The sequence below is a fragment of the Lonchura striata genome, chromosome 15 (genome assembly GCF_050655825.1).
Source record: "Lonchura striata isolate lonStrDom1 chromosome 15, ASM5065582v1, whole genome shotgun sequence".
Lineage (NCBI taxonomy): Eukaryota > Metazoa > Chordata > Aves > Passeriformes > Estrildidae > Lonchura > Lonchura striata.
Genome location: NC_140717.1, coordinates 10288071 through 10315505, shown reverse-complemented (window position 1 = coordinate 10315505; position 27435 = coordinate 10288071). Strand labels below are relative to the sequence as shown.

Genomic DNA, 27435 nt, shown 5'->3' with positions numbered 1-27435 from the left:
TTGTGAAGAAGAACCCAAAGGGGTTTGCAGGCTGCCTTCACTGTTGGGCAATATCAGGGGACAGCTCTTGTGCCCAGCTCTGGGAAAGGTGAGACCTGCAGTGCCTCACACCTGGGGAGCTGCTGGCAATTTCTGCTTTTTTAAATGATGGTTCAGCTGGTCTCTGTGATCCCCATAAGAAGGACTTGGATCAGTTCAGGACAACTCCAAGTGTGTCCCATGGGTTAGGCTGTACCACCATGGGCTGTCTGTCCAGTAGAGCTGTGCATTGCTGGTGCCCTGGGGAGGCTGAAGACCTTCCAAAATCATTCCTGTCAATGCTATATCCAAGAGAAAGTGGCCTCTCTTGCCTTGTTGAGGGGTTGGATTAGTTCCCTTTAGGTGTAGCATTATGCAGGAGGACCACAAGGACACACAGTCCAGTGTCACCTCCCAGCCTTTCCCAACAGGCTCTGTTTGGCAGCACAGCCTCTCTTCTGCAGGAGCTGCTCTCATTCCTCATGACCACAGTGCAGCCCTGCTTTGGGATACCTTTTCTCCTGAGGTGTGCTTTCCACAGAATTCAAGCTGCTGCCTAAGGCTGCCTTCCCCTCCTCTTCCTTATTTATTCTAAAATGGTATCATTGGCATCTATGAATTTTATCTGCAGTGGTTTTGATAACGTTTTTTCTCAGATATTGATGTGACTATTGAATAGCTTCAAATCTTGTTTAAATCCTTTTACCTTCTGTAGTGAACATTAATGTTTGTTTATTGACACTGCTTTCTGAGAACTCAGCTGATCTGGTCTCCACTTAAAATATGCTACATTGATATTTATACAGCACTAACTTTTATCAGAATGTCTTGTAGTGTGAGTGTACCAGGAATCCTAAATGTATCACATTTATCCAGTTCCCTTTTCAGCCAGAATCATTGAAGAAATGAAACCAAGCTTATTCAAGAAGATTAATTTTCCAGAAAACCTTGTTGAAATAATTTGAGTCAATTTACTCCAGTTATGGTTTTCTTTTCTTCTGCTGCTCAAGCCTGGTGTCACAGCACTGTGCCTATAGCAGCCCAGCCAGGCCTTTTTGTTCTTCTGAAATATGTCTCCAATACTTGTCTTTTGTTTGTCTTCTCAGTGGATATTCCAAGATCAGCTGAAACGTCTGTGTGACATGACCTTCCATTCTATTGCTTGTGTGACAGGTCTGGATTTTGTTCTTGGCAAATGCTGTCTGATATCTTCCCTTAGCTATCCGAATGTCTGTTTTCTTCCCAAGGTTGAGGCTGAACTGCACTGAATGCTTTGCCTTTCTGACATAATTAGTAATAAGTTTACCTTGCTTTTTGGGATCCTCTTTTACTAAAATCACCTTTCATATTGAAATCAAAGTCCTCAGTTTTGTGGAGTACCATTACCAGAAGAGAACTATTGTAATATACAGAGATATCTTTTCTTGGTGGAATTTCCTAATATATTTTGAAACATCTCCTGAAGCTCTGGACAATTTAATATGTATATTAAATCTACTTTTGCTTTGAACATCACAGCTGTTGATATTAGCCTTTAATAGATGGTATCTGTATGCATAGATGGCAGCAATGTTAAAGCTGTCAATTCTGATTGCCTCCTACATGGTGTTTAAAAGCATCATGTAAGCTCAGCCTAATTTAGTCCATTGGCTCCAGCTGAACACAGCTCTCTCCTTGCTAAGTGGATGCTCAGTCAATCATCCCCCTGGCCTGCTTGGAGCTACTTCCCTTACAGTGATCCTTTTGCTATGCTCCACTGCACCAGATTGGTAACACTTGATGCATCTGCTCTAAGAGTTCTCAGCTCATCTTCAGTGTATCCATTGCTTTCCCATTACCAAAAAAAACCCGTGCCAAATCAATTTTCTATTTGATGCATATTGGATGGCATTTTATAACTGAGAGTCACAGGTTCAGATCATCTTTATGTGAAACTTGAACCTACAAATCTTATTTTCAAGAGGCACGGAGGCTTTCAGCTCTAAGAGGCTCAGAGGCTTTCAGTTCTCTCATGGGCTATTTATTGGATGCTACTCCTTGAGACCTGTCACCTCATTATGATCTTCACCACAGGCTGCAGGGAACTTCTGCTCCGCTGCCTAGAGCTCCTCTTCCTCCTCCTTCTCCACTGATTTGGTGACTGCAGGGCTGTTTCTCTCTCATATTCTCACTCCTCTCTCTGGCTGCAAATGCTGCTGTGCAGCAACTTTCCCCCCTTCTCAACGGTGTTATTCCAGAGGTGCTGCCACCACTGCTGATGGGCCTGGCTTTGGCCAGCCGTGGGTCCCTGTTGGAGCCAGCTGGCATTGTCTCCACTGGACTTGGGGCAGTTTCTGGCAGCTCCTCACAGAAGACACCCTGCCACCAAGACTTGGCCACACAAACCCAACACGTGCCACTCGGCTTGGCTCGTCCAGCCAGCCCCGAGGGCTTGTAGGTGCCATCTGCGTGCCCTGTTGTGAAGGCAGGTTTTAGTTAAAAAGGTTGGGAATGCTCTTTCCCCCTCGGCAGTCCCAGTCCCAGCGCTGGCTGCCTGTAACCCGAGCAGGTCTGCGCTGACACAGTTTGTCACTGACGTATGTCAAACCCAGATTTTCCCAGCTGTCTGCTGCCATCTGCCAAGTGCGGCTGGGGGCACGCAGAGTGCAGTTTGCCATGCAGGCCTGATGGCAGCTGTAAAATCGAGCAGTTTTGCCTGCTTAAGCACCAGCTTTTTTCCAAAATAAGCATTAGGTCTCGCATGGCAGCGAGGCTCCTGATCCTGAGAGCGCGGGCCGTGCTGGGGAAGCGGCGCCGGCTCCGCTCCGCAGCCGAGGCCACCTGCCAGCCCAGAAGCTGTGAAAAATCACTGCAGCAGTTCCAGAGCTGCAGAAAAGCCAACCCTGCTGCTCCACACGGCCTCTGTGTGCTGGCCACTGGGGAGAAAGGCTTCTCCAGACCCCAGGGTGCTGGCCTGCTCTTTCCATGAACCATGGAACCAAGAACCATGGAACCACAAGAACCATGAACTCCGACAGAGTTCCTCACTAGTCAGAGGTGGCACCAGGTATGCAAAAGTGTCTCCCAGCAAGCTGAAGCTGAGCTCATTGCAGGATGTTGCCCTGGCTAATCACAGCACCAGACAGGAGTTCTTCCAAAAACTGCAAAGGCAGCTGCCTGCACCTAAGGAGCTTGGGTTTCATTTGCTCTTAGAAATGGAAGGTGACCCTCATACCTGGTTGCAAGCATTAAGATGTAAAGTTAGGTTGTTAAGGAGTAATTAGTTTTGCTCTTGTAGCTGAGAAACTATCAGTGGCTTTTGAATATTTTGTTTTTTCACTGGTAATACTTTTTATTAGAAGTTGTTGTACTTGCCTTGCATTAGCAGCTGACTCAGTCTAAGCTCAGAAATCCTTTGCTAGCATCAATTCAAGTTCTCTGCATCCCAGGGAGAGGCTAAAATGAACCACTGTGTCACAGACTGCTTGGCTGCAACACAGGTTATTGATGTAGATTAGCCAAAAGAAACTGGTAAACCAGAATTAGAGAACCAGTAGTCTGCATAGCAGGTAAATGTGCAAACACTAACCTTGGAAATATCATGGAACTGAGTGACTGTTAAAAAAAAAGGACAATTTTCCTTCAGTATCATAACACTGCTGCTGTTTGCTTCTTCATCACAGTAAGTAAAAACGGACGTGTCCTGTTTAAAATGAGTTATGGCCAAGATAGCCCATCACAGTATCCACAGCAGCACCACCCAATTAGAAAAACTACTCTAATCCAACCTGATGCTACTGTCATTTTTTTAAAACGAACCCTACTTCAATCATAAAATACTCAAACCATAACACTGCTTTCTACTCCATATGTCCTTATTTAGAGGGGAGAAAAAATGATTGCACCCTTAATTCAAAGGAAACATTTCCCTCTGAGCCAGAACTCAATAAAATGTATCAAAAAAAAAAAAATTGTGGAAAAGGGCAAGCAAAGAAAATCAAATTGTAGCGTGTGAAACGATTTAAGGAGGGACCTAGGGAATACATAATCTCCAAACTGCCAAGTTAGAGCAAGTATAAAATATACAAACAAGCTTGATATTTTTCCCAGTTGATCTCATTATGAGGTATGCTTGGGATAGATAAATTTTGTTAGAATGCATTAAGGCTGGATTTTCAAGGAAACAAATCAGAAGTAATGTGTTTAGCTGATTCCACCTTGTTTTGATACGTGGGCCTTTTCAGGTTTAAAGAAGTACATTTTTAAAGCCAAATGGTTTGTTTTGTTTCAAACATTAAAACCAGAGGCAACTGGGTGACTTCCCCCCGCCCCCTTCTGGAAAACAGACGTTTATAATTTCGGCGTGGTCTTTAATCATTGGGGTAGAGCTCTGTGCACTTTTTCACTGCCACTTATTGTTGCCTGCCTAAAATACATTGAGTAAGCCTTGAGTGCGATCCCTTAATAGACTGTTTCATCCACAAATAGTACTTTTTCCAAGTCTCCAATATATTTTAATTAAATTGTCCATTTGTATTTATTAAGGCAGTTTACTGTCTCCTGCTGCAGAAAGCTGCTACTGCTGATGGTCTACCAGAGAAACATGAGCTTATCTGGGACTTGATAATAAAATGCAAGCAAATGTTAGTAAAAAAGTCTCTGAAAATATTGTTTAAGCATATTTTTCATCCTTTATTGGGAAGGGGACAGGCCATACAATTATTTTTGATAAGTTTTTGGAACAATTTGTGTCATCAATTCTTGTAACCATAGGAAATCATGATCTTTGCTGAATGAAACGTTACCTGCAGGAAATTTTTCTTCAACCCTGTAGAAAGAGTTGAAAAAGGGTCCTTTGGCAGAGCTGATGATAAAGTCATTACCTGCTGATGAGATGTAAAGTGGTGTTCAGCAGCATTAGTTTAGATAGATGAGCATGATAAGGTTGATTCATCCCTGTCTCTGGTGATCTGAAAGCTTGGACCTAAACTCTGGGACTTGGATGCCTCTCAGCTCTACCCACTTATCTCCAAGTGGCTCCTGCCAAAATAGATTTACCATGAAGTCGGTAATATGGAAATCCAGAGGCTGTGTTTGGTCTGTCCTCTCTCTCAAGACAAATGAAAGTGGATCTTCCAGAGCTTTATAAAGGAATTAAACTTTCTTCTCAAAGTTAATGTGCTCCTGAAAGGAGGTAACTTGGCTCAGTGCTGTGTGGAGCTCTTTGCCCTTCTGATCTGGAAGGGCAGCTTTGTTTTCATGGACCATTCCTGGCTCCAGAGTGCAGCACAAAGTCGATGGGTGCCATTCCTGCTGGTGCCTATGCACTGGCAGAGGTGACAGGATTAGTGGATTAATAGACCCATCTGAGCCACCAGAACAGGCATCCCTGAGATTAATATCTTCATTATGTGTCTCCCTCAGGCTTCTGCTTTCCGTCTTTCCTTCAGAACTGTGCAGAGAGGTTGCTGGGAATTTCTTTTCCCACCCTGTGTGTAAGCAAGACCTGTTTTATACAACACAGATACAAACCCAAGCAACAGCGAGGGGTTTGAAATGAGGCCACTGTGACTTTAAGAGCGAGGGGAAAAAAAAAACTGTTAAGGAAGGAAAATAAAAATCCCACAGCCTGTTGTAGCAGCTGTAGCTTCAGATCGTGTGGAAAATGAAGGCAGATGATTCAATTTGGCCTGTGCCCCGAGTACATTTCCAAATGCTTCTGTGTGTGCGCAAGATAATGAACAAATATATTGAGATGGCACAAGATCAGTCCGAGCTTGCCGCTGCACAGCCCGTGGAGCTCCCAGTAGGAGCACACGAGCTGGGCTGGGTTAATGGGGGTGAGGGTCGGCAAGCCCAGCACCTTTCACAACAACTTAAGAAAAGAATTTGTCTCCTTTTGCCCCAGGCTCCCCGTGGCACTCAAATGGAGCTTGTGATAAATCGAAGTGTATTTATTAATAATGAGCAGGGGCAGCGTGCCCATGATGGGAAAATAGGTGTGCCAAATAAAAACGTGCTTCCCTCTGACATCGGAAAAGCTTAAGTAAATGGAGAGCAGGCTGATCTATTATGATTAAAAAGCGGGGGCTGAGAGCCAACATAGTGGTAATGATAAAGCCCTTTCAGGGAAGCAAGGCCCATTCTGCCCATTCATATATTCCTCCACCCCACAGGAAGAAGTAGGGAGGGGGAAGTTGGATGGGTGAGATGGAAAGGCAGCAGCATTCCAGGATAGCAGAGCTAGAGCTATTAGTGGGATGAGTTATGATATTTAATCATGCTACATGATGTCCAACAGCGCAAGGTTCATAATTCTTGGCTCTGAACGTGGCTTGGGACTGTGTGTGAGCACCTGCAGAATGCAAATTGATTGTGGCCTTACAAACCCTCTGTACCTGCCCCGGTCCTTCCCCACCGAGCCAGCCCTGCCTGCAGCCCTGGCCCGTTCCCACCAACCTGGAAACGGCCTCTTCCACCTTCCCAAACACAAATCTGGCCTTCCTGGTGACAGCTGACTGCAGAGAGCTGGGATTGCCTGCCACCAGCTTTGCTCTGTGGTGTGTGGTGGGTCTGGGGTGTTATTTATCTTGCAGGAGACTGCATTGGACTGGTTTTTAAGCAGCTTTGGGTTTAATTAATGCTTTTAGAGAATTCCCTTCAACAGTGAAACAGGCTCTGCTGGAGTAAAACTTTAGCACCTATTCAGTGTTTCAGTTCATATGCATGGACATTAATGTCTTGCTGTCTTAGGGTTTGGAAAATATAAATTCACAAAGAGCTTCAGTTGTCCCCATATGCCTTTTTATTTACTTACAGCTTTGCTCTCCTGAAGTGACACAGCAGTCAGCTGTTGTGCAAGACAAGACTCCCTCCCACCTGGAGGCTGAGGAGCACCTTTCCAAGCCCCTCTCTGCAGAACTTTGGGCATCAGAGTTGAGACATTTTCCTTCTCAGATGGCTCCCAAAACACTTTGAGCAGACCTAAGGGCAGCTCTATCAAACACACTCAGGTTTGGCCCACACACTTCCTCCTGCTGTTCCCAGTCTCTGCTGTGGCTCTGTTAGGCTGGCTGGAACCCTCCAGTTCCAGTTGGGAAGACAGTCTGGATTAGTTCTGCCTCAAACAGGGCAAACCCATCCACAGGATTGTTCTTGCCCAAGGACCTGGGTACACTCAGTGGGTAATGCAGAGGGATGGGGACACACAATGTGTGTCTGAAAAGGATTGGATTTTGGGTTAGAACAGCCTGTAATGTTGAATTGCATATGTAATTGTGGTTGCTGAAGGACATTGCCACTGTGGGTAAATACCCTGGAGAACCAATATGGGCTGCTCCAGTTTTAGTGGCTCATCCACCTGAGGTGTTTAATCCCCATGGCTGGTGTTGCATTCGTGCCTCTGGAGGTCCCTGGCAATGTGCTGTGTGAGAGGGTGCAGTGTGTTTGCCTGTGGATTTGGGGAGTTGGGTTGTTGGGTCTATGCTGAGCTGGGGATGACATCCCCAGGCTGGGAGCAGGGCCAGGAGCCCACTTTGCCTCTGGCCCACCTCACCTTTGCAGGCTCTGAACAGTAATGACTTTTTCCAAGGGAGAGGAATACTAGTTTTTATAGTAAAACTCAATCAGGGAACGTGGTCAGGAGGAATTTCCAGAACTCAAGCAAAAACACCCAGAGAAAATCACTAGAAATCAAGCAGCTGAGCCAGTGGCAACTTTGGGAAAGAAGCTTTTGGCCAGTTTGCTAATACCCAGGTCTGCCGAGAGTGCCCTGAAACCAATGCATCCATTTAGCAGAACAACTTGTCCTCCTCCTTGGGTCCTGCATGTGGCTCATTAGGGTAATTACTGATGAATTAAGGCAGCTTGGCTGAGCGCTGGGGCTGCGGGTGTGCGGGCTCCCCTGCTGGCAGGCAGCAGGTGTAAATGAACAAGATCTGTCAAAAAGGCTGATGACCCTCTTAATTCACAGCAGCAAACTGGGGACAGAGGTAGTGCAGCAAGTTTAATAATTGATATTTACTTGGAAAGGTTAATGGCAGCAGTGATGCTTCTAATTTGCTTGCCTGTGCAAGACCTTGTCAGGTCAAATTGTCTCAATTTGTTACCGTGTGTGTAGGTGTAGTTTTCCTTTAATGAAATTTGGAGAAAAGAAACAGGTGGTGTTTGGAGCTGACTGTAACTCAAGAAAAGCAGCAAAAGGATCCAGTCTGGTAACAGGTTGGGTGAGTCTGTGCTAACTTTAAACAGCTGTCAGTTTAGTCCTTTTGAATTAATTCTAGCAACCATTTGCACTTGGGAAGGTGAAAGGATTTGGAATGGCATAATTTATTTTTCCTTTAATTTGCAGCTGTCTAGGAGTTGTTTAGGTCAGAAGTGTAGTAATTTTGACAGGCTTTGATGTGTTCCTAGGTGGGAGGGATAAAGTTATGGATCAGAAATCAGAAAGCTACAGAATTCAATGGGCATTTCTGTACTGTATTTAGGGAAACTGTAATTCTGCCCTGCAATGGTTAAATGGTTCCTATTTCAGGGCAGAAACAAAGCACCTGCTGTGTCTGGAAGGTTTGAAATTGGCAGGTCAGATACTTTACATCCAAGAGTTTTAGAAGAACTGGCTGATGACTCTAAACCAGTGGAGTTGGGTTTTGAGTAAGTGTAGAAAGACCCAAATGACAGAAAAAAGCTGGAGTGCCAGTGTTTGAAAGGCTGTAATTAATGGGGTATTACCATTTGTCTTGTTGGCTTGGCATCAATCCTAGGCAAGATAATGGCATAGCTGAAGTAGTAATTGCTTAATAAAGACCTCAAAAAGAATAAAATAAGCGAATGACAATCATTTAATGTATTTAGGAAAAAATATCGTACCAAATTTACTTAATTATATGTGGAATTAAAAATTTCATGGCTTATGGCCAATATTGATGTAGTATAGTTAGATTTCTCTTTTTGATGTTGTTGACCTAGTTATTAAGGAAACAGACAATATGGATTGAACATCGTGAACTTCAAGGGGATTATTTCTTGCCTTGATACATGGTGTGGATGGTTGCAAATACAAGCTCCCTGTTGTTGAAAATGCTTCTAGCAGACCCCAGCAGGGATTACCTCTCATTGCAGTGCTGTGCCTTTAAACATTTTGACAAAGGAGCAAAGATGAAATATTGGTCTTGATAAAAGTTTTCAGGTGAGCAGCATATTTGAAAGGTGGTGGACGAGGAGTGAGACAGGGCACTGCACTGAGAATGGTGGTTATATGATGAGGTGGCCATGAAAAAATTTTGATTTCTATCACTTAGATGTTTCTCAAAGTCTTATCCTGCAGAAGAAAGCATGTTGGTGAGGTGTAAGGTGGTAGAAAGGCATGCAGAGCAAGGACATTAATCAGAAATCTACTGATCATGATACTTTTCCTTCTACTTCTTTTCCTTTTACTTCTGCTACCCAAGCCCATACAGGGCTGTGCACCTGGATGGGAACTGGAGCCCATTCCACACACAGTCCCTGAACATTTCATTAAAAATATTAACAGACCGTAGGGCACTTAACTGGCAGCACTGTCAGACATCCATGGAGTGCAGTGATCAGTGCTCCCAGTGCTCAGATTGCTGTGCCCACGTGGTGACAGCATGTCCAGCACCACAGGGGCAGGGCTGCAGCACCACAGGCAAACCCTGCTGGCTGCCAGCACCACCATGGAACAGGACAGCAAGAAACAAAGGGATTTTATTGCCATTAAAAATACCAATTTGTACAAGCCGACATTTTAAATAGTGTAATTTAAATGGAACCAAACTGATATGAATAGAACCTATTAATAAATTAAACACTTATTTCCACCCAATATTTCATGAGGGAATTAGCAGAATAATTTGTTAGTAAATGAGCCCAGGAATGAAGCTGTGAATGACATCTATCCTACCCCTCTCCTCCCCCTGTAAGACTCTTTGCAGATGTAAGAGGAAGGTTGCTGTGATTTCAAACATTGGCTCTCTCACTTCTATCCACACAAGCACAATTTCAGCTGAAGGGAGTGGGATGATTCAGCAGTTAGAGCACCAGCCTTGGCTGTAAGAGCTAATCCTGATGTACTCCAAATTCTCTGTAGTATTTCAAGCAAGTTCTTTCAGCGAGCGTCCCTCAGTGCCCGTTCTGACCTCTCAGTGCAGTCCCTGGGGTGGCCCTAGGGCACATCTCTGGGAAGGATGGCCAGGCAGCCCCAGCAGTGTCCCAGCTGAGCAGTGCTGGCAGCTCAGTGAAGGGGCTCTGTCTGTCCACTTCCCTCTTGTGTCCAAGGGCTTTGGCACAGCCTCACCTGCTCCCAGGAGTGCCAAAAGCACCTTCCCTCCCACGCTGGTGAAGAGGAGCATGGACACACGTGCAGAGAGCCCCACGCATTCCCTCCCTTCCACGGTGCCGTGGGAGCCAGACATTGACTAAACTGCTGTCGGCAACCTGGGGAACAGGTGGCAGAGCAGTGCTTGAAAATCTCCTTTTTCCCCCTCCTTCTTCTCCCTCTAGATGAAGGTCCCTACAAGCAGAAGTGGCAGAAATAGCGAGGAAGACAGCATCAGGGAGGCCACAAGCTCTCAGCGGAGCAGCTCAAGGGACCGTCTCAGTGATGTAAGTACCGTTCAGGAGAAAGCATCGCTTCATTGCAGCAATTCCCGCTGCTGACATGGCTTTTCATAAATCTTGCTGAACAAATGTTGGCATCCAGAGGTCACTGTGTAATAACTTTTTTTTATGTCATGATTGAATGTTACGGCATAAGTGGTTGAGCTGCCTTGCAAACACTATAATCATGGTGCAAATAATATGATAAGCGAAAGATCAGAGATGGGAAAACAAAATGGAATTGTTATTCCTTGGGGAAAAATGGCTTGATGGTTTGTTTTGTTTTTTCAAAGAAGTTGTGTTAAAAAGCTTTTTACAGCATCTTTGGGTTTAACTGCTGCACGTAATCACATAGTTTGGGTGCAAAGTTAGTTCATCTAATTTTATGCTTCCTGCCGCCAAGATATGAGAGGGTTTTGGGGGAAAGCTGTCTTTCTCTCAGGAAATTCGACGGTACATTGAGTGAAATGTTATGATAAAACAAAAGCAAATGGTGCCTTAGTGTGTAAACACACAAATGGGCTTTTGAGTCACCAAGAAATCAATGGCAGTGCTGGGATAATTTTATACGAAGGCTTTTTGTGTTAGCAATTAGCATTTCGCCTTCATTAAAACATGATTTTTTACTAATTAGGACCTTTCCCGTTAGGCGAGATTTAAATGAAGAACAATAATCAAACGCTGGCACGAGCATGTCTGAAATATTAAATTTGCCATTTCAATGGCAAGCCACAGAAATCCCAGAGCGAGTGGTTTTCATGTTGAGTTCTATTAATGTAAAATATGCTTCATAACTAAAACCTGTCACAGAAAGTGGCTCACACCAGCTAAATTCAATTGGACAGTTAATTTAGCTTTAAAATTGAAAACACTACCTCCGCTTCAGGATGCAAAAGGAAGAGGGGGGGAAAGCCTTTGATAAGTGTAATGTATTTGCTATTAAGGCTTTCAGAGCCCGTTCTACAAGAGGAAAAGGGAGAAAAAGGGGGAAAAAATGGCTCCCACAAATGTGTTTAAAAGCTGAAAGTATTTATTAAAAATGTCAGCAGAAAAGTGCTTTTGGCAGATTAAAGCGGGATTCAGCTTGACAGCTCTGACAGGGAAATGTGACGGGGGAAAATTCTCTCTACATGTTTGGAGTGTGAATGGGGTGCTGTAAACAGCCGACGCAGTGGGAGGAGGAGAAAAATAACATGTCCTGTGATCTGCTTCCAGGATTGCGAGCCCACGCGCCGCCGTGGGGCCGGGCAGCCGGGGGGGCCCGGGACAAATCCCCTGGCTGTGGGACATCCTTGGCTGTGTTACTAGTCAGTAATGGTGGTGATTTTATACACACACACCGATGGGATTCTCTGCTTCCCCTCCCCTCGGCCGCTCCTGACGGGTGTGTGAGCAGGAGTGCCTGGAGCTGCATCTAGAGTGGGGCTGCAGGAAAGGAATAACATATTCCAGCTTAGCCATTAGCTTAGGTCAAAGCCTTAAGTGGTCTTGGAGACTTTTCTTGTTAAGCCGATGCACTTCCAGTATTTCTCCTCCTTTCCCTTTGCCCCCAAAGTTGCAGGCTGAGCCTGTAGGAATTGACTCAAAAGTGCCTAATTTCTGCAAAATCTTCAAAGCCTGCTCAGCAGCCAGTGAAATTCAGTGGGAAATAGGCACTCTGTTATTTTTCAGTCAGAGGAGACGTTTGGGCAGTGCCTGGAGGCTTGGGGCACACTTCAGAGCTTTGCTGAAGCTGCTCTCGTGACCTGGTGACCCATCGCAAATGAGAATTTTTCAAATTAGTAATTAAACAGTTTGAAAAGTAAGGTTCATGAATCACAGAATGCTCTTCGTTCGTTATTTGATGAGTGCAATTTAGCTTTAATTACATATAACACTGCCTCGTGTACTGGTACATGTTCTGTAGCCTGTTTAGTGACTGTCTCAAAGTCTTAGGAAGTCCCACGGGTGCAATCAGATGGTTTTCCCCATTTCTGTGCAGAGGGATGAGGAGGCAGGCTGGTTCTCTCGCTGTAGAGAGGAAGCAGGGAAAGAGAGGAGACAACAACATGCTACAGAGTGTTGATTTCTGCAGGATTTTCTGTCCAGCCATGCCTGGTCCCTGTTGGCTCTGAAGCTGTGTGTCCCAGCACACAGTTTAAATAGCTGCTGTGCCACTGGAGCAGCACAACTCCTTACATGTGCTCAGGATCAGCAGCACAGGGCAGTCAGGATGCCCAGGGAAGGCAGGGAAGGTGTTTCCTCGAGGCTGGTGGTTGCAAACCGAGGCTCCAGCGCCCAGCAGTGCCCTTGCAGATGGATGCTCTGCAGCAGGAGGCACCTGAGCTGTTTCTCACTCTCCTGCTCTTCCTCGCTGCATTTGGCCTTCAGGACTGCTCTCTGTGCTGCCTTCCCTCCTGTGCCTTTCCCCATTGAGTGGGGTGAACAATGGAGTGAATGAGGCAGGAGGTGACAGGTCTGGCTGCTGTAAGGTCGCACACAGCAGGTGTGGAGGGAAATGTGCCCATCAAAGTGTCAGCTGTGGTGGTGCCATCTTGGGAGCACTAGGTCCTCTCTGCAGCTTCACTGGTTCCCATTTCAGAGGTGCTATTCTGAACAGCTTAGCCCCTCTGTGCCATTTGTTTCTTAAGGTGACTTGTTCAGTGGGATGCCAGCAAGTTGTTCTTTATTTACATTAATGCATGTCATTAGTCTCTAATGGACCGTGAAGTCAAGAGGTGGCCTGGTCTGTCGTGAAATAATTGCACTCTAAAGAAAACAGAGGCAAATGATTGATTATGTTGTGCACACACACACACAAACAGCCATTGGTTCATGCACTATGAAACCCAGAGCATTTTGCTCCTTCCTTGCCACAAGTGAAAATTCTGTGGGGAGAGAATGACACGATTTCATAGTGAGACAGTAATTGTCTGGCTTGTATAGTAAGTCTTTCCAGACATTACACTGAGTGCCATTTATTATGGGTCATTGGGGGAAAAAAATGCTTATTATGATCTAGTGAAATCATCTCTGGCTGCAGAGGTTTGATTTGTTGAGGCTGGGCTCTTCTTTGGGATGATGAAACTTCAAAGCAGAAAACCAGTGAAGTTTTAGCCCAAGTTTTGTGGTGCAGAGAGGAGATGGAAATCTGCCACTTGTTTATGTTCCCAGTGTTGATGTAAAATTCCCTTAAAAACTACTACTGAGCTAACATCCTTGTTGCACGTGTACTCTCAGGTCTTCTACAACCAAAACAGAGTCAACAGCCTTTCTCCAAAATGGGATTTTCCTCTGCTGCTTTTCAGTATGAGGTAATTGGAAGTTGCCAAAGAATTAAGAGCCAGATAAGCCATATTGCTATTTTGTTGTGTTGACCCAAGTAAAAGTGGAAAGCTTGGGCATTTTGTTTTGGTTTTCCCCATGTTCCATAATTGTCTTAATCTTTTCTGATGTCCTGAACAGTCCAAAAATCCACACAGAGCCTTGTATAATGGCTTAAAAAAGGTTTTTTATCTTTTTCTTGACCCATCAGCTTAAGAACTGCCTGCTTTTTAATGGATTTTCTCCCTCACTAAATTGAATGGATCGTCCCTCATTATCATTTAAATAGAAGCCTCACTCCCTGTGAACATGGAAAATTTGAATGTGGTAGTAGAGCTGTGATAATTTGAAATATTCGGAAGGTGGGGGCAAGGAGGGGGAACAGGCGGCAGAGTGCAGAATTGCTGAATGTAATTGTCATGGATTCTCAATTTTGTTGCCACAAGATGGGAAAATAGACTAATAATTGTCTTCCAACCCTGGTAGAATAGTTGCCCTAGTTAGCTGAAGCTAACACTCTAATTGTCATGGGGGCACAGAGATGAATGAGGATGTATGCAGGGCACAGCCAGGGCTAAATTGAGTGATATACTAAGGCAAAGAGCAAATTGGCAATTATTGGCCCAGCTGAAAAGGTTGGCAGGTGTGCTGCTTTCTCAGGAGCCCTTAGGGGGAAATTGGAAATATAAAATATCGACCATAAATACTCGCTGATTAGGAAATATGTTGCAAGAGGTGCTGGCCACTTAAGAGTCAAAACTCTCCTTTTCAAGGGATTGGCTTCAGCTGTGCATAAAGCCAGCAAGCACTGCTACTAAGTTGTTGAGAGCCTTTTCCTCTCATCCCCCAGGCTATCTTTTCTAATTTTTCATCATCCTATCCTCATGTGTTTGTTTGTTTTTCTTTAAACATAATAAATGAAAAGCAGTCTTTTAGGAAATGCAAAGATTTTCCTCTCTCTAAATGTTCTTTGATAAGTGTTTAGCATATTGTATAGGCTAGATATAAAATTCTGTCTCTGGTAGATGAATACAAAATAAGTTCTGTGATTTCTAAGTCAGGCAGTTTACTGTGATCTGCTTTTCTTTGTGTGCCATCACAGGCACGGTCTCCCCCTTCCCTCCTACTTCTTGTACCATGCTTCCCCTCCTGGGGCACAGGGATTAGAGCAGCAGTAGGGTACAAAGCTGGAGGTCCCTCATGTGTGCCTCAGGCTGAAGTACCTTGCCAGAAGCACAATCAGATGAGCCTGTGAAGTGAGAATTGAACCACAGTCACTCATTTATCCACATTCATCCACACTGTAAACTTTGGTGCATGTGGGATGCCTGCTCTTGGCTCCAGTAGGGTGGCAGGGGGACCTCAGAGCCATGGTCAGGGGTGTCACAGAGCACATTGAAGGAGTTTTTGGAAAGCCTGGAGTAGTAACATGTGGGCTGCAAACTCTTTGTGGCATGTGCTGTCCACTGTTCCCCTTGTGTAACACACTGGGATCTGATCTGCAGTTTGAAGAGTGGAGTTAAGACCATCCTAGCCAAAAAGAGTAGCAACAGGATAGTTTTAAGACCCCTTCCACAAACCATGACTCTTGGGAAACTGGTTTGAATGTACATGGAAAGATCATGAAACCTTGCAAATCTCATTCTTCTGGAGGCAAAAATTCCCTTCCCTTCAGCACGCTGTCTGCTTTTCTCTTTGTCCCACAGAACACCAAATGCTTGCATGGAAACAGCTTCAGCAGAGGTTAAGTTCTGATTACTGGCACAAAGTTTCAGTGAGGGATATTTAGGAAGAAAGAAAGTCTGGAGAAGTTTTGTGAAGCTGGCAGAGGTGATGGTTTGAACAAGAGCAGCACTCATGTAGGTTGTGTGTTTCTGTGAAGATTTTCCTGTTGTTCCTGGCTAACTGCACTGAGTTTGTTCATTCCCGGTCAGTGGGCAACTTTCCTTCTGCCTCCATCAGCTGTAGGAATAGAAGTTCTTGTGTGGAAGCTGTCCCGTAGCTTATCAAGCCAGTTACAGATGTTCAGACCTTGTGTAGTTTGATATCTTACCAGACTGGTTTTGCAGTGTTTCTTAACATAACATTCTCTGTTTATCCAACAGAATAAAGTAAGTTCCAATTCAAGAAGGAACACATTCAAGCATTGCAGACGTGCAAATCATTCATCACATGTTGTGGTTATCTTGTCAGGTCCGGGTTCTAATCTCAGCGAACATCAGATGCACTGGTGACCTTTGCCATGTCAATTGAACTCACTGTATCAGCACACAGGAGTGTGGCTCTGGAAATTAATTGCATTAAGAGTCTGTGTTGAGGTCTGGGATATCTCCTGCCCTTGGCTCTTTTTGCCCTCCTCTCCACTTACCCTTCTCATTCCATGATATTTGAGTTTTATAAGGGATTTGCTTGGGAAGGAAATATGAGACTTCTCCAGTATTCAAAGCTGAACCCATATTATGTTGTTGAATGCTCTATAAATGACCAAAGGGAGGGCAAACACATGCAATTCCTGGTGCTTCTGCCCTCTCTGACTGTGGAATTGGGAAAGAGTGGAAGGTGGGTACAGCTGAGGTGACTGTCATCCTGAACAAATGCTATAAATCAGAATTCAAAATCAGATTGTTCTGTGCATACAATTGATTACCCCTGCTGAGTGCTAACCAAGCAAATCAGGCTTTTGCAGCACTGATATGATGAGTTCAGGCCTGTGATTTGGCAAGGCAAGATTTGGCACTAAGTAGGAGCTGGGTATTCTGCCTCAGTTACCTCCTCTGCTGGAGGCTCCTCAGGTGCCACTGGGCATATTTGAGTCTTTCCCTGCCTCAGTTTCCACACTAACACAAGGATGGCATTAACAGTAGGTTGGAGGCTGGTTTTGGGGACTGTCCTGTGCCACATGGGAATAGCTTTGGCTGAAAATAGCCATTTCAACAGCTGCCTTGGACCTACTTGAGACACTCTTGGTTTCAGCCAATGAAATGGCACATGTCATAAAAGCAGGAATGAACTCTTGACATTTCTGGAATATGTTAATTTGTGTCCTTTAGCCAAAGAGGATGGAAGGGAGCACTATAAATGACCTCATTTTGTGGTTGTGCTGCCATCACCTGCTTTTAACTAATCCCCTTATAGCTGGGTTTTATATCAAAGACACAAAAGATCCAACTTGAAACCTGCCTGACCCATTGAGAGTGGGGAATTGGCTTGAGGTGCCCTATTACCTTGATTATTACTGGATTTTAAAGCCCTTCCTGCTGTCTTTTGAGTTCAATAGTAACCCAATAGCTTTAAGAAACTGAACAGAGGGTGTCTTAATTTCTTTTGCATCACAAGAGCAGTGGAAGGCCATGCTTTTATTTATATAACAGAAATAACTTTTTCTATCAATTTAATGGAAGTCTTAGAAAACCTGCTGCAGGTTATTGGTGAGATTTTCTCATTATTTTAGTTTCTAAATTGCAGTTGCCATTTTTATCACAAAGAAAGAAATCTTTTAAATACAGTTGCAGATAGCAGCGTAACTCAAGCTCTCAAGGACATTAGTGGGGGGGTAGTAGAGTCTTTCAGCAGTAAGATTTTGCCTTTGCTTCCAGAAAGGTGTATTTTTTTTTATATCCAGTGTAATTAACACAAGAGCTATCCCAGGGTAGAAATAATTCACTCTGTGACATAACTGAAATGTCTTGTCTGTGCTGTCTGGTTTTGTTTTTAACCTTGGGCTTAAAAGGAACCAAAAATCTCCAGTTGTAAAAAAGCACATCATGTGCAAAATATTATAAGCCATTTATTTTTATGCACAAATGCCACCTAGCAGTGCAGCTCCACTTCTGCATCATTAAATGCACACACCACACTCATTTTGCCCCTAACAGTCTCCCTTAGGAAGGCTGGCTATTCCAAAGAGCCCTGGAAGAGGCAGAAGCTGGTGCTCAGCAGGCAGAGAGGCTGCTGCCCTCCCTGGGGCTCTGCTCAGGGCTGCTGAGCAGCTGGACCAGAGGTCTGGCATTCAGTGCCTGGCTGCAGGGAGCTGTGGCCGGGTGGGGTCACAGTCCTGGCTTTGAACCATTTGTCAGCCCTTTTCCTGCCTGCCCTGGTTTCTCCAGGCAGTGTCTGAGGGCCAGAGCTGAGCCTGCTCGGGTGCACTGAAGCTGCTTTGGGTTTGGTCTCAGGTGAGCCAGAGGTGCCAGGCTGGCGCTGTGCTGGTGGGAGCAGCACCAGCAGCAGTGTGGCTGGCTGGGTACCACGGGCACCATCGTCCCCTGCTGCTTGAGGCCCTTCTGCCAAGGAGAAAATTGACCAAAGCAGCAAATAGGCTCTTTGGAGAGGGAGGATTGTCTGACAGCCCTCCATGTAAGTGCTCCTGTCCTTGTAGGGAAGAGGCTCGGTAAGTTGTTCCAGCTGAAGGCTTGCCCCGGTAATTACTCCTGCCAGACAAGCACTCATACACTGTGAAAGGTTTCTTCAGCGTTGGGTAGATGCCAAGTTAAACTTCCACTAAGATTTCTTATATTTGCAGCCACAATTGATTACTTTTCTCATTATTTGATCTTGATATAGAGATATACGGACTGAGCCGTGTTTGTATTAACCCCCAAAGATTTTTTATATTTAGGAACATCCATCACAGTTGCATGCAAACTGTTCTGCTCTGGCACTCATAGCTGATATTAGCAGGGTTTTTTTCAGAATTGCTACATGTGACAATTGGTATGGATTTGCCTAAAGAGCCACAGTGTTCCCAGTTAACCAAAAAAGCAATACTGGTTTGTTAGATGTGCAGAAAAATGCATGCAAAGAGCCCTGGAGAGAGTGGAGCATGGTTGTGCATAAACCTAACTTTCGGAAAAGATTTTATGAGTTGACTCCAAAGTATTCGCCAGTTACTAATTTTATATATGCAAGAAAAATTCTGAGGGAGGGGGAAAACCCCACCCTTTTTCACCACTGATTTTTCAGGAAATTTGATGTTAAAACTTTTAAGAGAGAAGAGGCTCTTGGATGTGAAAAATACCAGAGTCAATTGCCATTCAGTTTTCATTATTTCTGATGTAACACTTTACCCAGTAACTGGTCTTATTGTTTTCTACTCAGTGGTTTTAAATCAGTGGTCTGCAGATTCCTGGGGTTCTTGGACAGCTTGGGATGCCTGAAAATTTTTTTAAGAAAAGCAAGTCTGTTGTTAGTGTGCTTGATTTGTTGTCCAAGAATCTACTCCATCCCAGGAAAACATTTTGCGTGTGCACAAAGCTCAAAGATAAAAAATAACTGTGAGAGTGAAAAAGCTCTGAGGCTGTTTCCCTAGAGAGAAGCTGCTAATGAAACCTCTTGTTTCTGTTTTTGGTTATTATTTCCAATTTGTTAGACCTTGTCATTCTTGGTTAAATCTCAGTTGATGGAGGGCTGGAGTGAGAACTTCCACCCTTTTCCCTTTCCTCCTCCTGCCTTTCCAAGCAGGTAATTTGCCTCCTCGTCATTTCTGTGTTTACTTTAGGTGAACTGCCTGGTCAAGCTCTCCAAAGTGACGGAACACATAATTGTGTTCAGCTGTTTGACATACTTATGTAGATAGCAGGATATTGTTATTAACCTTTTTCTGTACAAGGCTGAATTCCATGAGTTCTTCAGGGTATAGAGTACGCAGAGGGATAAGTTTGTCATAGTTTCTCAAAAATAGAGGTAAATGCCACTGCCCTTCATTTCACTGGTCTGTAGCTTTATTTCTGGGCAGTTTGTATTTAGGAGGCAGTTTGTAATGTTTGAAGGCAGTGGCCAAATCTGTGTTCAATATGCAGAAGGTAGGAATTCAGATGCTGTTACCAGTGTTGCTGCTGCCTTAGGCTCCCCTCTGGAAGCCGTCCCTTTCCAGCAGCACAGAGGTCTCTGGAGCTACAACAGGACAGAGGTGCAGGTGTAGATGCCAGGGGTGGGGACTGGCACTCAGTCACACCTTGGCTGCAGACCTGTGTGTAAGAGCTGGGTCACATCTTTCCTTCTGTCTGGCACCCTTGTTCTTGTGCCAGCTGGTGTGAGGGTTAACAGGGAGCCCTCCTCCTACACCCACATAATTGTAGGACTTTGCTCTTGCCTCTTGTTTGCTTTGGGAGCTTTTCTCCATGGGCACTTGGCTGCAGAATTGCCTGTCTGGTGTCGGAGGCAGGTGCAAGCCAGTGGCACGGAGCTGGCGTGGGCAGAGCAAGACAATTGTGTCTTCCACTGAGAGCAGGAGTCTGGGAAAGGTTTCCTGTGTACATCTAGGTATCCTCTGATCAAAAGGCTTTCAGATTGCTGGTACAAAGGGGCTGTTATCTTGCTGGTGAAAAATTACAAGTATTTGCAATCAGTTTGCATCAATCTCTTTGGAGTATTGTGCTGTGCTGATTTAGTAACGCGATAACTTCTGGCACTGCTGCAAAAAGACAAAATAATCCTCACCATCAGCCTGCAACAATTCGGTATTTTTGGTACCACTAGAACATCAGTCTTAGAAACAGGACTGCTAAGACTCCCTGGATCTTGTTTAATAAAATCATGTAGTGAGGGCATCATGATTATAAATCACACTTGGAAATTGGCCTGCAGAGTACTTGCTGGGTTATGTGGTGTCATGTGTTCCTGGCTCCTTTTTAATTTCCGAAAAGAAGGCATATAGCAGCAGCTGCAGCTAGAGGTGGAATTCATTTAGCTGCTTCGAGAAAGCCACTGCCAGCAAAAACCCAGCAGCTCAACAGTCTTTGGTTGTAGAGAGAGGAAAGGGATCCAAGTGACTGGAGCTGGTGTAATGAGAAGGAAAAGAACCAAATGATTTGGCAGCATGTGAAAGAGGTAAGGATGTGGTAGAGAAAGGAGCAGGAGGAGCTGAAATGAAGAGCAGGAGTAAACAATGTAATTTAACTTATTCAAAAGGGACAGAGTGCTTATTAAAGCTCTGAGAGATGATAAATTAGTGCTTTGCTGCTATTGTTATTTCAGATAGAGTTGTCATATGGTAATGCTGCAGCAGTGAAGGCTGGAGGCTCACAGATTCATGGAGGGGAATGGAAAGTGGGATATTTGGTTACATGATTGAGAGTTGGAGTCGATGAGGCAAAATGTGCAAGCCTGGTTCTGGAGAGCATCCTTACATGTGCGTGCTGTTCCCAGGAAGTGCCGCCACGTCCTGAAGAGGGATGGCTCAAAGTGTGTGTCCTGCTGCTGTGAAGATGTGTCCCACACTGAGAGCTTTTGCCTTGGCTGGGAGGAGCTGCTCTGGCTTATGAAACCCTGCCTGAAATAGCCCCAGAGCCCTCACCTGGAAGTGCTCTCTGCCTGTTACTCCTGTGGCAGCACACAGAGTATCAGGAGATCATTTGAGGTTGTGGAGTTTTCCCCTGAGGAATACTGGGCTGGGGGAGGGAATCGCAAAATGATTCTTATCTTACATTTCCCAGAATCTCTTGCATTACTTACTGTGGCATATTGTTTCCTCCCACAGAGTTCTGCTCAATCGCTTTCAGGAAGAGGCTACTCCGTAAGTCATTTTACAGCTAATTCTTTCACTTCTGTTGATGTTGATTGCAGAGGTTTACACTACCTGTTGCACAGCCACTGACATGGAAGAAATGCAGAACAGAAACAGGGTGAGAGCACAGGGCTGTCGTGCACCTGGCAGGGGACAGCCCTGACATGTGAGAGTGCATTAAGAGCCTGGGGGCCTCTTAATTTAATATTATACTTATAGGGAGGGTTTTTTTGGTCAGTTTATGGTGTATTCCAGCTAGATAGTCACCAAGACCTGAGTGGGGAGAGTTTTCAACACCAGCAGGAGATGCTTCCCTCCTCTACTCCCTCCCCCATACACGCTTTCATTTGTGTGTTAAATACAAGAGCCAAATACACAATTGCTCCCACTTTACAAAGAATTGCAGCCCTCACCATTGTGAACAACAAGAAAGTCAATATTCTCTTATTTACAAGCCTCTAGTTACAAAACAAGCTCACTTGTTTTCAGGGGAGGGTGTTGCTGATATTTCCTTCATAGGAGTACCACAATGTTCGAGGGTGATGTTACAGGGTCAGGACACTGCCTGTGTATGCAATGTACCAGACATGTTGAATTGTCCATTTCTGTTCATATGTACCTTATTTGTATGTGCAATAATGACATTTCTTCATATAGAGGTGGATTGTTTGTTTTGGGTACATTTTCTGCTCAGCTGTTCAAAAAGGCAGGCACAGACATCACTGAGTAGAGTAATACAGAAATAGGAGAGGGTGTGAGAGGCTTAGCAAAGTCAACATGAAAATTCCTGGAATCACATTATATCTGACTCTCAAAACAAATGTATGGTGGGGAGATATGATACCCTGGTTATTCAGACAGTAAGTCATGTGGAGTGCAAAGGTTCTAGATGAAGGTATATACAAATCTGAACATGGATGTCTCAGTCCAGTAAACAATTCCTGCCTGCATGATTGACAGTAATTGCTGTTTTCACAACCTCTGCCATGATAAAGTTTTGCCTTCTAGGTGAGTGGTCCCAAACTCTTTCATACCAAGAGCTAAAGCTGCTCATTCTCTATAGAACCAGAACAAGGGTGGATTTTATGTACTTCAGGAAGTTGACGCAGAGGCCCGGAACACATTTCTTGTTATGATAATCACCAGAATTATTTACTTTCAATAATTTATGTTGTAAGTTTAGGGTGATGGAACTTAATAACCTTCTACCCAGTACACAAAGAGAAAAAATTGCCAGGCAGTGCAGAATTTATGGTCCGATTTCATAGCAATACTGTCCCATGCTATCATGCATATTATCAGAAATACAAGATTAAGTACAAGATTAATACAAGATTAAGTACATTTTCATCATAAAACCATTACAAAATAACACATGACTTGAAAAGTCTGACAGTTTTAATGAAATAATGTCACAAATTTTTAGACAGTAGTTACATGTTTATTAAGTAGCTTCCTGTCTTGCCAGTATCCTCCTAAATCTTGCCAGTATCCCAGGTGAGTATCGTTGCTTAATTCATTGAGGGATGAGGAATGTTTGCTTTAGGACCCATTAAGTGCTGCTTTTCATACATTTGGAGAATCAGATTCACCTAAGCTTCTAAAGGCAGATGCTTTATCTTCTATTTGTCTGTAAAATGCCATGCATGCCCATGGCACCACATAAATAATAACGAATCATCTTCACAGATTTTATGACTGAGGGCCTGGTTTGGGAACTAAACAATTTCCCAGTGGCTATAACATAGGTTGCAAAATCGTAATGGAAAAAGGCCAAAGAATTCTTCTCAGAGTCTCAAGGCAAATAAATCATAGGACTGTTTTCTTCCATTGCTGGCTATTCAGAAATGTCCTTTTGTTTCTCAGAGAAATGATTTTGAGAAAATTACTAGCTCCTTCTCTGTGCATGTGTGGGGATATGGTTCTCTTATTTTGCCAACACATAACTTCTTGAGGGAGGTAAGAGCTTTCTGCATGCCAGGGCAGTATTTTGAGATCATGAGTAGTGTGAACTGGCATTGCTTTTCTTTATGGATTGTCATTTTCCCTGTTAAACTGCCTTCTGCCCCACCATGTGCCAGCTCTTGAGGCTGGCTGTTTCCCCCAAGTCTCCAATGCTGCTCTAAATTGATTGAGCAAAAGTCAGAGAGTGCCAATTCCATTGGCCCAGACTCCCATGGGATGCTGATTCTTGCAGGTGGCACAGAGATGTTCAAACCACCAGATCCAGACAACTGGCCCACAGCAGGAGTTGTCCCTCACATCTCTAACAGTTCTGTTTTCTCACGAAGGCAGCTGTCTGTGAAACATTAAGTCACTGTGGCATTTTGGCTCTGCCCCAGTTTACATTGGATGGGTTGTCTCCCAGACATGGTGAAAGCAGTGGTAGCAGGAGGCACGGTGGAGACACTGCTGTGCTGGGTGTTCCTCCTGATAGCTGTGCTGATGGCTTGTGTTGTGGAAGACTTGTGGAATGATGATCTGTATTGTTACTCGGTGAAGTTCTTGTACTGGGTTCCATCGGCAGCTGTTTAAATACCACAAACTATTTTGTACGTGCTCAATTTTAATTACCTCGTTCTGAATTCCCACTCTTCACCATTCACTTGCGTCAGCTGGCCTTGCAGAGATGTTTGCTTTCAGAAACATTTGTAGAAAATGCACATTTTAAGGAAATGAGCATTTTCCCAGAGAGAACTTAAAACCTGCAGTAGGAATCTTGCATGGAAAAAAATCTCGGTGCAAATTTGGCTCATCCAGCTGAGCCATCAAGGCTTGTCCAGGCAGTCAGAGCAGGCTCATTGGTGAAAAACCTCAGCAAATGCCTCGTCCATGAAGTGCAGACTCTGAAGCTAGAGGCAGGAAGAAAACTAAATGCAAATGTCTAAATAACTAACTCCCGAGGGTTGGATATTCCAGCAACTTCCTTGACTTCAGGCTTCCCATGGAATATTAGGTGCCTAAATAAAAGGAGCATGCTTGAAATAGCTGTGAAATTTTGTCTTATTGAAGTTAGATCTGGTGAACTCTAGTTGCATCTAGATTTAATTTGAGCCTCAAAACCAGCAGTAACAGTGACCTGGCACATAGTTGCAGAGTCTCCTGTACATACAATGGACAAAATCTCTTAAAACACTATTTCCCCAAATTAATTTTCAAATGGTGTTGATTTTTACTTGGATAGGATGAGAAACTTCTAGGTCTGTCCTGCTACTGCAAGCCCTTTCTCTTCTCAGCAGCATGTGTTTCGTATCCATATCTCATTAAATGTATACTTCCGCTGTGCTGAGAAATAGAACACGAGTTTGTTTATGGAGGTTAGTATCTCATTCCCTCTATGACTTGATGGTTACATTTGTGTGATAAACTACTCCAGCCATTTGTCACATTTCCTGCATGCACAAATGAGATTAGTGATCTTAGTCAGAGAGGTCTGTCTGTCTTCTGAGCAGACAAAACAGATTCTCTTTTTGGTAACAGGATGAGAGGCCTGTGTACCTGAAAATGCACTGATTTGTTGAAAAGTACACAGAGAATCAGAAATTAGAGTTAGAACTAGTTGAGGTTTTTACATCACTGATACATATCCACACTGTGGATGTTTGTCAAGTTTTTTTCTGGTAGTTAACTTTGAACCAAACATGGTTATAAAGTAGCTACAATGAGTATTAGATAATACATACAGTTTGTTATTAATGGCCAAAAAGTTGCAGTTGTTTATAAGGTTGAGAACACTGTAGAGACAAACTCAAGCTGCAGCTGAATTTGACTCAGTTTTGTAGAGAGGATGGAAAAGGATAGAGCTGGGGAATATGTGGTAGCTTAAAAAAATAAACAAAAAACCTCTTCCAATAATTTATGTAGTTTATTTATAGAGCATCTGTGCAGCTGTTCGTCTTCTGAACTGGAAGGGGCTAAAATGTGGGAGTGAATGAAAGAATAAACTTGAAAGCATATGGCAAATGGATAGCCAGTGAGCCAACCTGTCTGAGTGTGCCTTGGAACAAAAGTGCAGGAGGATGAAACGTCTTTGTTTGGTTTTATTTGTTCTTGAAAGGTTTTTGTTTTTTTTTTAATAAAACCAGTAACATACACTTGGCTCCAGCAGCAGCTGATTTTTATTCTGAGCTTCTGTAAAATATCAAAGTCTTTGTAGCCTAGTCAAATCCCTGGCAGCTGATCAAATTCTGTTGATTTTACATCTTCCTTGTTGAGCGCAGGAAACCAGTGTCTCAGATAACTCAGGCTGGAGCTCGTGGAGAGAGAGAAATGTGCAGAACACCTTAAGGTTTGCAGAGACTCTTGGGTCATCCAGAGTCAGCTCAGTGCTATCTGCAACCTTCATTCCACCTGCTTGGTGATGTAGCATGAGAACAGTTTTTCCCCTGGGTGAAGCTGAACCTTAGATGACTCAGACAAGTGCTGGGTCTGCCTGGACCCCAGTCTGCTCCTTCTTGGCTGTTCTCTCAGATGATCTTGTTCATTTTTTTGGAGCTGGCTTTCCAGCTAGTTTGGATCTGTGTTGCCAAAGATCTTTACAGCCATCCAAGACTCCTCTCCTGTGCTGTGTGCTCAGTGTTGCTGTACAGTGAGGCTGTTGCCCAAAAGAGTTCCCCACAACCACCCTGCCCCTGTCAGATCTCTTTGGCTCGTGCCCATGAGTGCCCTTGCTGGGGCAGCTGGTTCTGAGCTGCATTCCCCTGGTTTGCAGCACAGAGATAGTGCTCAGCTCAGCGACCTCAGTAGGAGGGAGGACAGGTACAAATGGCTGCAAAGTGCTGGGAAATCATCAGCAGAGGAACTGTTGACTCTGCAGGTTTATATCCCCTGTAAAGCTCTTTTCATGGCCTCTCTGTTTTGTGCCAGCTCAGTGCAGCTCTGTGAAACTCTGAAGCAGATGGTGCCTGCTAAGGAGGCTGTTCTCAGGCCAGAAGTCCTTGGTGTGAGCATGGGCAGGTTCGTGCCTTTGGTGCAGTGGTTACAGGGGCTCACTGAAGATCCCACCAGCAGCATTCCTCAATCCACTCTGTGCTTTGAGGATGCTCTTGTGCTGTTAGGTTGGAACCAAATTATCACTTGGATAAGTACCTTTAACAGCATCTTTTCTGTACAGACTTTGAGTCATTGCCATTTCCCACATGGATCCCAGGGACAATTGTATACCTTGACATCTTTGAGATGGCCGTGGAGAAACTGATGTCCTGAGAAGGATACATTTCTAAATAATGATAAAAAAAATATTGTGATGAAGCATGTCATACTTCTGTTTGGGAATTCCTGAGCATGCTTTCCTCATGGTGTGGAAGCACACTCAGTGACCAGAGGCACATTGGAATTGTGACAAACAGGGTTTTTCCACCTGCTGCTCTGTCACACGCTAATGAAAAATATCTTCAGTAGGTGGGTAACATTTCTTAGTTGGGATGGAAAATTCATTGTATTTTAGGACTTCTGATAAATTAGCATTTTTCTGTGCCAAAAATCAATATTGGAAACGGGGCTCTTGTTATGACTCTAAAACTCCTTGAGCTGGAGCCAAAGGTAAATGATAAAACTGAATTTAATATATATTTCCTACAATAGTGTGCCTGTGGGCTGGCAATGTGAGCAAGACTTTCTGGACAAGATTTATGAATAAAGGAGTATTAATTCCAAAATAAGTATCAATCTCCTTTTGCCATGATGCCAAGCATAAAAGAGGTACTCTAATTGGACAAGAGAAAAGAATGGCAGATAGGTCCCCTTCAGGTGGAACAATACTCTGTCTTCTTCGAAGACAGCGAAAAGGAAAAGGGACTATAAAAAAGTGATGTGGCCTGCTAGTGCAATGACAGCACAAAGGATTTGAAAAGATAGAAAAATAATAATATGGAATAGAGGTGTAAAGTATTTTGAAAGAAATTTTCCCCATAAGATACCAGGAGTTTTAGAGCCAGGAATAAAATGGTGGCTATCAGTCCAAAGCATTTAACTTCTGCTGGTTTCCTTTTCCCATGTTCCTAAATAGCCTCACTTCA

General features: G+C 44.1%; 1 protein-coding gene across 27 annotated transcripts in view; it reads left to right on the top strand.

The window, feature by feature from the left end:
- FBRSL1 (fibrosin like 1) overlaps positions 1-27435 on the top strand; it is a 503076-nt gene that overhangs the window by 209573 nt on the left and 266068 nt on the right. For 20 of the 27 annotated variants that reach the window (XM_031506234.3, XM_085592726.1, XM_077787189.2 and 17 more), the window contains 2 exons: positions 10519-10620; positions 21392-21427. The exons of 2 other annotated variants lie outside the window; for them this stretch is intronic. In XM_031506234.3, the coding sequence (XP_031362094.1) occupies positions 10519-10620; positions 21392-21427 (138 nt within the window). The remainder of the gene's footprint in view (positions 1-10518; positions 10621-21391; positions 21428-27435) is intronic. 5 more of the 27 variants (XM_077787183.2, XM_077787179.2, XM_085592732.1 and 2 more) reach the window with 2 other exon arrangements.